The sequence below is a fragment of the Lampetra fluviatilis genome, chromosome 14 (genome assembly GCF_964198595.1).
Source record: "Lampetra fluviatilis chromosome 14, kcLamFluv1.1, whole genome shotgun sequence".
NCBI lineage: Eukaryota > Metazoa > Chordata > Hyperoartia > Petromyzontiformes > Petromyzontidae > Lampetra > Lampetra fluviatilis.
In genome coordinates, this window is record NC_136288.1 from 3,262,501 (window position 1) to 3,276,710 (window position 14,210).

General features: G+C 47.9%; 1 protein-coding gene across 1 annotated transcript in view; it reads right to left on the reverse strand.

The window, feature by feature from the left end:
* The window catches only part of LOC144935809 (peroxidasin homolog), an 88,808-nt gene extending 76,064 nt beyond the window's left edge, over positions 1-12,744 (reverse strand). Inside the window, exon 1 of the mRNA XM_078862584.1 lies at positions 12,303-12,744. Coding sequence (XP_078718710.1) covers positions 12,303-12,490 — 188 coding nt within the window. The 5' untranslated portion in view covers positions 12,491-12,744. The remainder of the gene's footprint in view (positions 1-12,302) is intronic.
* Between the last annotated feature and the right edge of the window lie 1,466 nt (positions 12,745-14,210).

Below are 14,210 nucleotides of genomic sequence, written 5' to 3' on the forward strand. Positions count from 1 at the left end.
ATGAGTGAGTGAGTGTGGGAGTGAGTGAGTGTGTGAGTGAGTGTGTGAGTGAGTGTATGAGTGAGTGTGTGAGTGAGTGTGTGAGTGTGTGAGGGTGTGAGTGAGTGTGTCAGTGAGTGAGTGTGTGAGTGAGTGAGTGTGTGAGTGTATGAGTGAGTGTGTGAGTGTGTGAGTGTGTGAGTGAGTGTGTGAGTGTGTGAGTGAGTGTGTGAGTGAGTGTATGATTGTGTGAGTGAGTGTGTGAGTGAGTGTATGAGTGTATGAGTGTGTGAGTGTGTGAGTGAGTGAGTGTGTGAGTGAGTGTATGAGTGAGTGTGTGAGTGAGTGTATGAGTGAGTGTGTGAGTGAGTGTGTGAGTGAGTGTATGAGTGAGTATGTGAGTGTGTGAGTGAGTGAGTGAGTGTGTGAGTGTGTGAGTGAGTGAGTGTGTGAGTGAGTGTATGAGTGTGTGAGTGATTGTGTGAGTGAGTGTATGAGTGTATGAGTGGGTGAGTGTGTGAGTGAGTGAGTGTGTGAGTGAGTGTATGAGTGAGTGTGTGAGTGTGTGAGTGAGTGAGTGTGTGAGTGTGTGAGTGAGTGTGTGTGTGAGTGAGTGTATGAGTGTGTGAGTGAGTGTGTGAGTGAGTGTATGAGTGTATGAGTGTGTGAGTGTGTGAGTGAGTGTGTGAGTGAGTGTATGAGTGAGTGTGTGAGTGTGTGAGTGAGTGAGTGTGTGAGTGTGTGAGTGAGTGAGTGTGTCAGAGAAAGCCCTCCCGCTCGATACCCAGTGCCGGATTATCCTCGTAGCAAAAGTAGCTACATATGTAGTAGCTACACATGTAGTAGCTACACATGTAGTAGCTACATATGTAGTAGCTACATATGTAGTAGCTACATATGTAGTAGCTACATATGTAGTAGCTACATATGTAGTAGCTACATATGTAGTAGCTACATATGTAGTAGCTACATATGTAGTAGCTACATATGTAGTAGCTACGGGCCCTGCACTTTCAAGGGCCCCGCGCTAAATGCTTCCGAGCTATCAATTCCGGTGCAGTGATTCTGCACTTGCTCTATTACTATAGTACTATACTGCCCTCCAACTTTTATGAACGACCGAGTGTTTAAGGTTAGCGATTTGTCGTCTTATCTGGCTGTATAGCAAATAAAAAAATGCAATTATTTTACTGTGCAAGTTACAAATTTGTGTTTTAATATTTGTGTTTTTTTCTGTTAATTTAGTGCCCCTTTATTATGCTACAGGCCCCGCTCTGGCTTAATCAGGCACTGTCTGCACCTCACCTGTCCCCGTTGTTTCGTTTTCAGAGGCGAGGGCGAACAAACAAGGCGCGGGTGATGGAAAATGACTCTAAATCGTCAAAGCTCGCTGCACGCAAGAAGGCCCTTAATTAACTCATGGCTTATCAAACTATTCAACTAAACTATATATTTTTTTACCAGGTAAGGCCCCCTGAGCTATAAAACTATTTTTCAGAAGCGACCTGGCCACATATGATAGCCCAACGAAGTGGCCCATCATCATGTGCACATTTACAGCAGCCAAATGTTCTTCACGAAATGTTTATAAATTTGGAGGAAAAAATCGGAGGGCCCGAAGAAAATCCAAACCCCAAATATACAACAGGCGTCGGGGTCTGGATCGGGATCGGGATCGAACCCACAACCTCCTCCATACCAGGCGAGGTAGTTAACATCTCAACACCGTGACACCCATGGAATATTTCGATGTAAAGCTTTCGTGACTGCAGGGATTCATCTTCTTGGTTCTTTCGGTAAAGTCACGTAGAATGGAAATAATAAAATAATAAAAATAAAACATAATAAAATAATTATTTTCTTTTAATGGAAATAATAAAATAATAAAGCACACATAATAAAATAAATCATTTATTATGGTTTATTTTTATTATTATCGACAGACCTGTTCTCCATCTGAAGACGGCTGCTTGCGTTGTGGCCGAAACGTCGTGAGAATTATTTTAATGTTTATTGTTTTATTATCTTCTATTCTACGTGACTTTAACGAAAGAACCAAGAAGATGAACCCACAGAATAATTTCTGGTCGACACCCACCCCCCTTGCGCCTCCTCTCGGGGCGTAGGGATATATTTTCCGGAGCTCAGCCCTGGACAGCTCCAGTTGAATCTAAGCCCTACCCCTGGGGGGGGGGCTGTGGGGATGTTTGTGTTTTTGTTTCACTCGCCCACCTCAGAGCGTGAATCGAGGAAGCTCTCCGCTACCCTCGCATGTACCGTGTGTATGTTGAACTTCTTTCGCACCGTACGTAGCCAACCGCGCTCTCCGGAGATGCGCGAGGGTTGTCCCTTCGTGGCCTCTTTGTGCAGTTTTATTTTCAAGTGCTGGTAGAAATGCCTACCGGCTAAAACAAATAAAAAAATTTAAAAATCATTTTACAACTACAGCGACGTTCTTCCCCGGTTCTCGGTGCAATTTTTTTGAAGCAGCCTCAAATGTTGTACAGTACCGCTAAGCAATGCTGACCCCCCCACCCACCCTGTTTGTTTCCAGCTGTTTGTCACCGGTAGTTTCCCACGAGATTTCTCGCAAGCCGTGCCGATTCATTGCCACGGGGGGGGTGGGGGGGGCACGGGACGCGATGCCTTAGAGACCTCCACCCTCCGCGGGTTCCTCCGTGAAAGTGGGACCTCGTTACACGTTTTCGTTGATTTTACGAGGTTTGTGTGGCCGCCGATGAAAGATTCGGAGTCTTGCAGGCGGTCAAGAGTGGCCCTCACCCCACCCACCCCACCTCGCTCTCACGCGCCTCTGCGATTCGTCACTCGGAGCCACCGACAATAATCCGCCGAAGAGAAAAATATCCCCCGTGTGGCATTTAACAGACTCCTAATCTATGTTTCTTTCGGTAAAGTCACGTACATGGAAAAAAATAAAAGTTAATGAAATCAACTGAGACGTTTCGATCACAATACAAGCGTTCGGCATCAGGATGATCGTCATCATCAGGAGGATGATGGCGATCGAAACGTCGTAGTTTTATTATTTTATTAACTTCATTTTTTCTATCTACGTGACTTTACCGAAAGAACCAAAGAAGATGAATCCCTGCAGTCACGAAAGCTTTAGATCGAAATTTAATCCGTCACCGGTGATGACCGTGAACGGGAATCGAACTCGGCTCGCCGGGTTCGTAACGCACCGCGCGCTAACCGTGACTCCAGCACACGACCGCTCCCCCCACTATCAATAAACAGCCCTCCCACAATAGAATTGCCCGATGATGCTGGATGCAATTACCAGCGAAACGTCGTACTCAAATTGTAAATGTTGTGGTTTCACGCTTCAACACACCGGTGGGCTAAAGCAGTGAACTATTTGTCTTTTGTCAACGTGACACTTTTTTACTGATTGGCCGTGTCGGGTGGTGGAGGGTTACGACACATTTATAAATAACGCGATCTAAACCCAAAAACGGTGATTATGAACTTAACAGACTGTTGGGGCAAGTGCTGTTAGCGAGCGCACGAGGGGGGTGGGTGGCCAGAACCACGCCCGGCCGCCTTTGTCTCCCTAGTGGCGATGTTTTTACACACTGCACCAGGTACTCATTTGAGACTGAGTCTACCTAGGGGAGGCCCAGGTACCGGTTCAGATAATCGTCACCGGTGTTGGCTGAGGTGGACGCAACGCAACCTCTGTGCACCCCCCACCCCCAAGTGGTGTTCTCAGAACACAAGGAGATCCACAAACCCCTTTGTGAGAAAGGGTGGTGGTCTCGTGAGGTCAGCCTCCCTCCCCCAGTGGGCAGTGACAACCCCTTGTACGTTGAACTTCTTTCGCACCGTACGTGGCCAACCCGTGCTAATCGGAGGTGCGGGATGAACCCTTGCGACACCAAATGAAGCCCTCGGCGAGATTTATTTTTCGTTGCTTGCACCTTGTTTTATTTGCATCGCTTTTGTCATTTCTTTTGGTGACGCAGGTGACGCTTGCAAATGAGACTCATCCTTGTCTCTTGAGATGTCGCCTGGTTGAACAAAACATTAACTTGAAACTCAGCGTGATGGTTTGAGGTTTTACGACTGCACTGCTCAATTGATCAACTTCGTTCTGGTTCTGTATGTGTACATGTGAGGCCCTGGGTCACCCTTGAAATCGAGACTCCTGGTCTCGATTTATTCTCTCTGAAAATAGCCAACGTCATAACAACGACGACGACTTACTTCCCTCTGTAAATCCACTGCTGGATGAATGACGCAACGTGTCTTCTCAGTAAGATGTGTTCTGTTGACCATACTTCAAATGAAGCAAGTCAGGGTGTAGAGGGTGCCCAGTATCCGTTCGCATATCACTCACACGCTCATCGCGGAGAGTCAGCGAAGGACCGCTGCGCCAAATGTGTGTGACCTCTTGCGAGAGGGCATTTGCATAAACCGCTCTTGGCGTCTCGAGTGATGTGTTTGATCCCCGTGTCACGGGGACGAGCGCGATCTGCTGCCGGAGCCTGCGCCGTGTCCACCGAGCGACAGCAGCCGTCTCCCTCGAGCCAAGCGACATGCCACTCGCCACCGGCGTTAGCCACACCGGGAGTTCTTCTTCATGTCGCCTGGCTCCACCCTCCCCCACCCACCCTGCACCCGTCCTCCCTGGCTCCTCCACCCAATATAATAATGTCCCATCACAAATAACTCTCACTACAGTCATTTTGCTGTGCCTTTTTACACCTGATGAAGGAAGCTTGTGTTGCCTCCGAAACGTCGTGATTGAATGTTTTATTTCTATTACTATTCATATTAATTTTAATATTTATTTTTATTATTATTTAATATGTATTATTTAATATAAATTTTTATTATTTATTTTTATTTATTTTTTTCATATTTATTTTTATTGCTTATTTATTTTTCCCTACGTGACTTTACCGAAAAACCCTAAGAATATTCATGTCGCCAGGTTCACAGTGCGGTGCACTCGGCTCAGCTCCTCCCCAATAATCACTGAATGATCATTGTACATTAAGACACGTCTTCATTTCCGTTTCAGCACGTGCACGTGAGATAGAGACGTAGAGTCTCTCGCCTGATGAGAAACGAAGCTATTTGTCTGGCAAATGAAGGTGAAAGTTCAAATCTTACGATGATGATGAAGAAAATAACTGGTGCCAGGTATAGTTCGTACAAACAAACGCACGCTCGCAGTTTGAATGATGTGCAGCGAAACGTGGGCGTAAATCTTCGCTCTTGGCATGCCATCGTTTCGTTCGAAGGGGACCCACAAAACCAACATAAAATCCACATCTCAAGTTACCAGCGTCGACCGATATAAAACGTGAACTCCCACTCGTGCCGTGTGTGCAGCACACGGCCGACCTGTGGCCAATGAAAACAGGCACGCACACACAGACACACACAGACACACACATCTCCCGTAACGCGGTTTGCAGACTCTTGGGGCCAAGTGCAGTCAGCGAGCATTTATTGAAGCCGGAACAGCACACAAGGGGGGGAGGGGGGGTGGTGTAGGTTCGGCAACGTTGTCGATGTCTACACACTACACAAGATAGTAATTTCAGCCTGAGTTGACCTAGAAGAGGCCACTGATGTTAACCAGGAATCTAAACACAGGTCGCTGGATTCTCAACCAGTATTCTAAACACAGCAATTCCACTCTCTGCACAAAGACAAAGATCCCCCGTATAGCCTTAACAGACTGTAGGGGCAAGTGCTGTTCGCTAGTAGCACCTATGAAGGACGGAACGGTACACGAGGGGGTGGGTGGTCAGCACCACGCTCGACCGCCTTTGTCTCCCCAGTGGCGATGTTTACGCACCGCACCAGATACTCATTTGAGGCTGAGTCGACCTCGGGGAGGCCCAGGTACCGGTTCAAATAAACATCACTGGTGTTGGTCGCCGGGTTCGTAGCGCAGCGCGCTAACTGCTACGCCACCGCTCCCCACAGAGGCGACACACACACACACAAGCATTCAAGTGCACGCACGCGCGTGTACCAAGCGACACGGATAACTTTCGCCAAAGTCGAGCCGTGTGCCGATTGTCTTGCGGTGTCTTTGCTTCCAGCCCAACTCAATGTTCGGCCTCTGAATGTTTGATTATTATTATAAAATGCTGTAATACATTTTATATTTATTTGCGAACAGGTCTATATCCATGCATTTTCAACTAAAACCCTGATTTTCAGAGCACTTGCCAAATGTATCTGTAAAATAAGTTGATCTACATGCTTGTGCATTACAATGGACCAACATGAACATGGCACCTAAATGCTAATCGATTCCTGTAATGGCAATGCAGCAAACAGCTTTAACTGACCGATGTTCTAATAAGGTTTTTCCCCTTTTTCTGGCAACAAAACTGACACCTTTTGCAAGGCATCATGCTTACATTAACCACAATACCTGCAGTCAAATGCAAACAAAAAACACTACTCTGATAATTTATGCATTGTCTTTGAAACTGATTGGTCCACACCAGAGACAGCTTTCTTTGGAGCCTAGTCTCATATGGTGTTCGACCAGATGACGCCAAAAGGCGCACAGCTCAAAGACAACGCACTGCATTTGAATGCAAGTATTGTGGTTAATGTAAGCATGATGCCTTGCAAAATATGTCAATTTTGTTGCCAAAAAAAGGGGAAAAACCTTATTAGTATATTTTGGTACTGGCAAAGGAGGTCCCATGATCTGACCGATGTTGTTATGTAATTGCGGGCAGCATCGCCCTAGTGTGCATGAGGTTTCTCTGATCACTCCACCTTCACCCCACATGGAAATTCAATCACTAAGGAATTAACCGAAATGTCCCAATGTGTGACCCCCCAGGACCCAAAAAAAAACCCCAGTTTGGACTCAGAGATGACTTCCTTGTTTAATAAAAAGGACAACTTATTTATTTATAAAGTTATGGGTACATCCCGTCCTGGCATATTCGATCTGAAATCGCGCACACATTTCTTCCATCTGGCAGTCGCAGCGGAGTAACATAAAAACAGGCAAAACTCCTTAAAAGTAAAAAAAAAACTTGTAAAAGATTATACCCGAGCGGCTTTCAGAAAACCCACGGCGTTCAATGAGAGGACGAGACCCCGAACATGTGCGGTGCAGTTGGGCAGCGCAGATCTTAGATGATCCAGAGACATCCGCACGGCTTGATTAAACCATAATGTGGCGGCGTGTGATTTTATTTTCCTGTGTCATTTATAGCTCCAATAAGCGAGTCATCGCTTGGACGTGGTGGTGGTGGGGGAGGGAGGGAGGCTTTGCGTTCCCAGGGAAACATCAGAAACAAACATGCGCAGAGGGGCTGATCTGTTTGGAAATGAAATACAGGACGGAAAAGCCTCCTCCGACTCGGACCGCTCGTGCCACAGTGACAGCGGCGAAGCCTCAAGGGAGCGTCTCATCTTCGCCGCTCGCCTACAACCTACAACTCCCTTCCGGCCGTGTCAGAGAGCGCTCGGAGGAGGAGCGGCGGTGCGCTGACAGATTGAGGGCTCAAATCTCGCGCGTCCATCTCATGCGTCTTGTCCGGGCGAAGGCAGCTCTCTTTCGTGTGTCCCCTTTCGTAGGAAAAGACAATCGTGAAATCCCTAACAAGCGGCCACTTCAGCTTGCACGACGTATAAAGGGGCATTGCTTGAAAACTGGATGATATTTCTGTGCCTAGTAACAGCTTACGAGTGTCAACTCTGTTTACACAAACATTATTACGTAACGCAACGGAGCGTTTGTGTATACAGGGCAGTATAAACACGCATTTTTTTCTTTCTCATAAACCACCGCCGCATAGCTTTGGCTAGAGGATCCCGTACCATTGCTAACACGTTCGAACGTTTAATTCCATAGAATTTCCACCTTGACACAATAGGTTACATTTCTTTGATGGGAGGTTTCGGCGGTACTGTGCTCAGCAGCGCTTTTAATCGAAAGCAAACATGAGAAGCTCTGATGATGGGGGTGGCAGGTTTGTGTCTGTGTGTAGCGGTTAGCGCGCTGCGCTATGAACCTGGCGACCCGAGTTCGATTCCCGCTCACGGCCAACACCAGTGGCGATTATCTGAACCGCTCCTGGGCCTCCCCTAGGTCGATTCAGCCTCAAATGAGTACCTGGTGCGGTGTGTAAACATCGCCACTAGGGAGACAAAGGCGGTCGGGCGTGGTGCTGGCCACCCACCCCCTCGTGTACCGTTCCGGCCTTCATAGGTGCTCGCTAACAGCACTTGCCCCTACAGTCTGTTAAGGCTATACGGGTAATCTTTGTGTTCGCCTCTCCCTCGGGAAGGGTTCCCGGCGAACACCAGAATTCCGGCGAACATCGGTTACGGACGAACCCCGGTCCACATGCCGCTTGCCATTTGTGCTGCCAAATATGAAGGGTCCGAGTATACGACTCCGACGCGGCAAACCGCGTGTTTGTTTAACGATAACGTCGCCAAAGTCAATGCGCAGAGTGGTCTGCCTGGACTTGGCTCATTACGTGCCGTGTATTTCCGTGCCACAGTATAAAGTCAACGGGCTAATACGGCGTATAATTTCAAATTCTGGCAGGTTTGGTTTCCTTCAGATATATATATCGTTTTTAATTGTCAGCCTTAGGACTCGAGATTGTGCACGGAGTTGGATGCTGACAGCCCTAACGCGTGCGGCAGCTCACGCTCTGCGAACAGAAGAGGGAATGACTTACTTCTTCTACGTGTGCTCTGTTCTGTACACACAACACACACGACAACAAATATCCCTGGCGGCCCACAAGCCCGCTCCGATGAGCAGATTGGAAACTGTAGAGTGCTACATAACATTAGCAGGAACATTGTGTCATGGGCCAAAACGGAAAATCAGTCAGGCTAATAGATGTTGCATGTTTTACCATAAAATAATTATTTACCCAGAGAAGCCTCCAGGACTCTTTTCGTTTCTGGAGAGCCTACTGCGATATGTTTTTTTTGTGAGCTCATTACCGAATATTTCTGCCAGTGGGAAGAAACGTGAGCATGCATACACGGATATACTTGTTTTTTAAACGTCCACTTACAAGCTATCAGCAACCTACTTTCTGTACTACCTCCCACATGTAACGTGTCCATTGCGATTAATGAGACAATGGAATTATTTTAGAAATGAGACGAATATTTACTCATGAGAATGTAATTCACGTGTTAGAAGTGGGGAGTGGTGACAACGTGGTCAGTGCAGTACGGTTATGAACCCCATTAGCCAGAGCTCGATTCCTGGCTAATGCTAACATCTGTGTCACTTGATACTGGTAAGAACCTACTGGTGACACCAGCCCACATGGGATTATTGTGTCTGTCGTGCAGGGAGGAGCTGGGTAGGGAGGGAGGGGCTGGGTGGGGAGGGGAGGGTGGGGAGGGGCTGGGTGGGGAGGGTGGGGAGGGGCTGGGCGGGGAGGGTGGGGCTGGGTGAGGGGTGGAGCTGGGTGGGGAGGGGCTGGTCACCCCGTGGTGCCCTTATAAAACTCAACGTTTAACCTACTCACACCAGCTTGTGCCCGCCCTCGCAGTCGGCCATATTTGCGGAATACACCACGCCGCCGTTGACCCTGGCCATTGACCGAGCAACCCAACGTTCCTACCAGCTCCCTCCGCAGGAATGTTTATCTGAACCGTTCCCGGGTCACTAACCCGCACTGACCAGCGTGGTTTATTTAGCATGGCCCAACAACCCACACGAACGACACTTGCGCGAAGGGGAAGCCTTCATCCAGTAGCGGATTGAGAACAAGAGCTGTACAGTATTATGATTGTACAGTGAGGAACACTGTGGATACACTGCCTTTTGTCCATAGCTAGCGAAAAAATAACACTAAAAAAACTGAAAGCGTTTAATCGTAATTGCTGTAAGTTAATATCGGCACATAATACATCCTTCCGAGCCAAGATTAATCCCTTATTTTTCAAGCTGTAAAAGCCATTTTAAAGCCGAGGGCAGATTAGCCTTTTTAATTTGAAGTAACGTGGAAATTCAAGACACAATTTGGCAAGCTAGATTTATAGCGGGCTTATGAAACTTAAAAGGCAGAATCGTTTAGAGACTCATGATAAATGCTGTAGACATGGGTTCTGGGAACCAGCTTCGTTTGAAAACAGATTAAAATGTATGACAGTGATAAATGACAACCCCTTGTCACTCCACTGCGAGATGAAATCCTCCCCATGTGTGTTGGTCAAGGGGGTTGGCTAGTGGTCACTGCGCTGCTGGTCAGTGCAGCTTGGTAAGCCGAGGGGGGGGGCATGTAACATTCCAAAGTGTGAAAAAAATAAGAGTTTGAATGATTGCGCGTGTTACCTACTGTGGCAAATCGATCCGAAACATGGACATTGACAAAGCTAGAACAAGCTGAGAAATGTGCAAAAAAGCGTGCGGAGAGGTTCGTGTTTGAAATGACACCCGGAGATGAAAAGAGGACCACTCGGGCAGCAGCGTGTCACATGGCCTAGGTTGGATTCCTCTTGTGGGTGCCTTACGTGCAGTTCGTATGGCCTCCTCTTGTTCTGCTTGGGTTTCCTCAGGGTTCTCTGCTTTCCTCCCTTTACAGTATCGACAGAACCAACTTTATACGAAACTGCCATTGGCCAAACAACCCAATGCAACAACGATTGCATACAAATTACTCACATTGTGATTTCACATAACAGAAACATTGCCTCCTGCGACAGCTTGCTTGGCAAGACGCTCACGACAAAGAGTCTTGAGACTCGGTGAGGCTTTCCTGACTAAGCAATCGTAGTAGGAATAATAACAACATGAATCAGAGAACACCCACAAATTAGAGACATTGAATTGTCCGTCAAGAAAAGTGGAATAGGGGAAGGCATCGTGGCATTTTAGTTTGTTGTCCTTCCCTACACCTCCCATAAGCACGGTTGGCTACGTACGGTGCAAAAGAAGTCCAACATACATATAGACTATACACTGTAATACACTACGATACACTACTATACACTACTATACACTATACCAAGTTGAAAACTAATTTCTTTAGAACCTGCTTGTTTTTTTCAGTTCGCTGTCCTTCCACCGCAACCTCCGATTAAGCGCGGTTTGCAACGTACGGTGCGAAAGAAGTTCATAGGCACTGCGCCATGCAACAACACAGAAGCAACAGCGCGGGTCGAGGTTCGAAATGACCGATCGCTGGCCACCGGAACACGCCCTGGGTGGGAGGGGGGGTCACGGTCAACCAGAGGAAGTCAGCTCACCCCACACATTCTTCTCAAATTCACGTTGTTTACGCCGGTAAAAAAACAACTTAAAACGTAAAATTAAAACAAAACGAATGCCACATTTAAGACCGGAAACAATATCACCGCATCATCATCATCGTTTTCCCCAACCTCGTAAGCTTGAATGTAACTTCCACAAATCAAAAAGTTTGGCTAATGAATGCATTTAAGGAGCAGAGAATGAGAGTGTAGTTTCGATTTAAAGCGTTCGTGACTGCAGGGATTCCTCTTCTTGGTTCTTTGGGTAAAGTCACGTAGAAGGGAAATAATAAAATAATAAAAATAAAACATAAAATTATTTTATTTTATTATGTTTTATTTGTATTCTTTTATTATTTCCCATAAAATTATTTTATTTTATTATGTTTTATTTGTATTCTTTTATTATTTCCCTTCTACGTGACTTTACCGAAAGAACCAAGAAGACAAAAAAAGGAGAGTGTAGTTGTCGCAGAGGCGGGGAGTGACTTCTCCTCACTCCGAGTTGGACTCGCAGTTGTGGGCGTGGGAACAAACGAGACGGAAGGAATTTAAACTTCCCTCGCAGCTTACGAACAGTGAGGGATGGGGTAGGGAGGAATCGGTTCCTGCCCAATTAAGTCACGACCCCTTCGGCTATTCAACATGCGCCTTCCCTGGCTAGTTGATGAGCAGCAGCAATTATCCATCTACTGCTGGATGAAGACCTCCCCAAGCCGTCGTGATCTCTCACCGTAATCCGGTGAGCATCTGCGATCCACTTCGATCCTCTTGGATGTGCTCTCTCCATTGGCTCTCGTTCATACCTCTCGACCACTGGACCATCTGACCACGTCTATCGATGTGTCCTGCCCAAGCCCACTGACTTTTCTTCACCGTCAATACGAAATGGCTGCTTGCTCCCAAACCTCCCATATTCGGAATTGTCTCCACGTGCTTCTACGAGTGAGTGTGGGTGATGGTGGCTCACGGTGACTCCGTTGGTACGTGGCTCAGTGGCTGTGGGACTGGGGCTCAGTGAGTCAGTGACACAGGCGTGTGCGTGCGCGCGTGTGTGTGTGTGCACGTGTTGTACTCACAGGATGGTGGTGCGTGGGTCCACACGAGGCACCGTGTCCAGTTGGAGGTGCATGCACCTCACCGTGGTGCGAAAGCACAAGCAGCGGCTGGGGCAAGCGACAGCCGCAGGAGACCACCCGAGCAGCAGCACCATCACCAGCACCACGGGCATCATCTTCATCATCCCCGCCATCATCATCATCATCATCCGCTGATGTCCCTACACCGGCTCCACTCGCTCGAGCTGCCCCACTCTCTATCCTTTCTCTGCCCTCGCCACCACAAATCCCCAGTTAATCCATCCACGTGACGAGGCAGGCGTGCGATGATATGCGCAGGTGAGCGACACCTGGTCGCGTGGCACACGGCGAGGAGACACGCGTGTGAGCCCACGGCTTGTGACGCTGGTGGCTTAGTCGCGGTGCGTCTGCAGGGAGAGCGAATTCGCCGATTGCGGAGGCTGCCCCAGCAGCCGCGGGTAACCACTCAGCAGAGGCACTCCCCCCCCCCCAAATCATTCCCTCCTTCATCCCTGCCCTGCCTCCCATCCTTTCTTCCCTCCCCGTGGCCTTGAGGAGGAGGCGTTCCCCGTCAGTGCTGGTGTTGAGTGCGGCGGTGGCTATACCCGCAGCAGGTAGTGCAATACCACTGCCACTGCTACACGTGCGAAGACGACACGTGTTACAACAAAGACACAAGCACGTGTTGTCGACCAACGAGTTGTCTCTCACACGACCACGTGCCCTTGTTGATGTACATGAAGAGAGAATGCAAACCTGTGTTTGTCTCCACTGCTGGATGAAGGCCATACCTCACTAAGCTTGCCAGTGCTCGGGTCTAGGACCGATGCAGATATCACGCACCGCTGGTGTTGGCCGTGTATGGGGGGTGTAATTTGGGTAGCCGCGTTCGTAGCGAATTTACACGAACCACGACGCTACCACCCCTCCGTATAGTGAATGAATATTCGTTCACAGATCGCGTGTTGTACACACAATACAGCACGTGTATGCAGGCAAGTAGTGCAGTTGATAATGACCTATGTATAAGATTAGGCTAAATGCATGACATTAATGATGCCCTCTTGATCGTGGAAAGGCTGACTCATTTTGAAGATTTTTTCAAGCGGGTACTGGATTAAGGTATTTTTGGCTAAACCATTCATGAGTGCCATTATCGCATATTGTTTTTACGATTTATTCCGAAACTACGGTGTATGGTATAATCCGTGTGTGTGTGTATGCACGACTATGTGTAGACGATAGACCGCACGACACTGCATAAGCAGTGTTATACTGTATCAATGTCTAGGACATGTGAACGTACATCGCAAACATCATGCCGTATGTTGTCTACACAAATCTGGCTCTCGCCTGATGATGCTAGTTGTAATTACTGGCGAAACGTCGTACTCAGACTGTAAATGTTGTGGCTTGGCTCTCCAACACACCGGTGTGCTGTACTAGTACACTACACTATACACTACACTATACACTACACTCTACACTATACACTACACTATACACTACACTACACACTAGTGCTGTACTAGTGACGAATTGGCCACGTTCTGTTTACGTGACAACCCTTACTAGTTGGCTGTGTCAGGTGGCGGCGGGTTTAACGACACATTTATATATTTACGCGATCTAACCCAAAACACCAAGAGTATGGATATTGGTCGCAAAAGCTTACTACGTTGTAAATTGCCGCATATTGTCTGTGCGATGCACTTCTTTCGCACCGCACGTAGCCAACCGTGCAACGTGTCGACATTACACCAAATCACCCGAAGCTAAGCAGGTTCTAGCCTGGACAGTGCCAGGAGGGGTTGGGTGAGCACCGTGAACCGCCGAACACGTGTCGTCGTCTGCTGCGGGTTCTTCGTGATGGGCAGTACAGCAAGATGGGTTGTTGTACGGTACGAT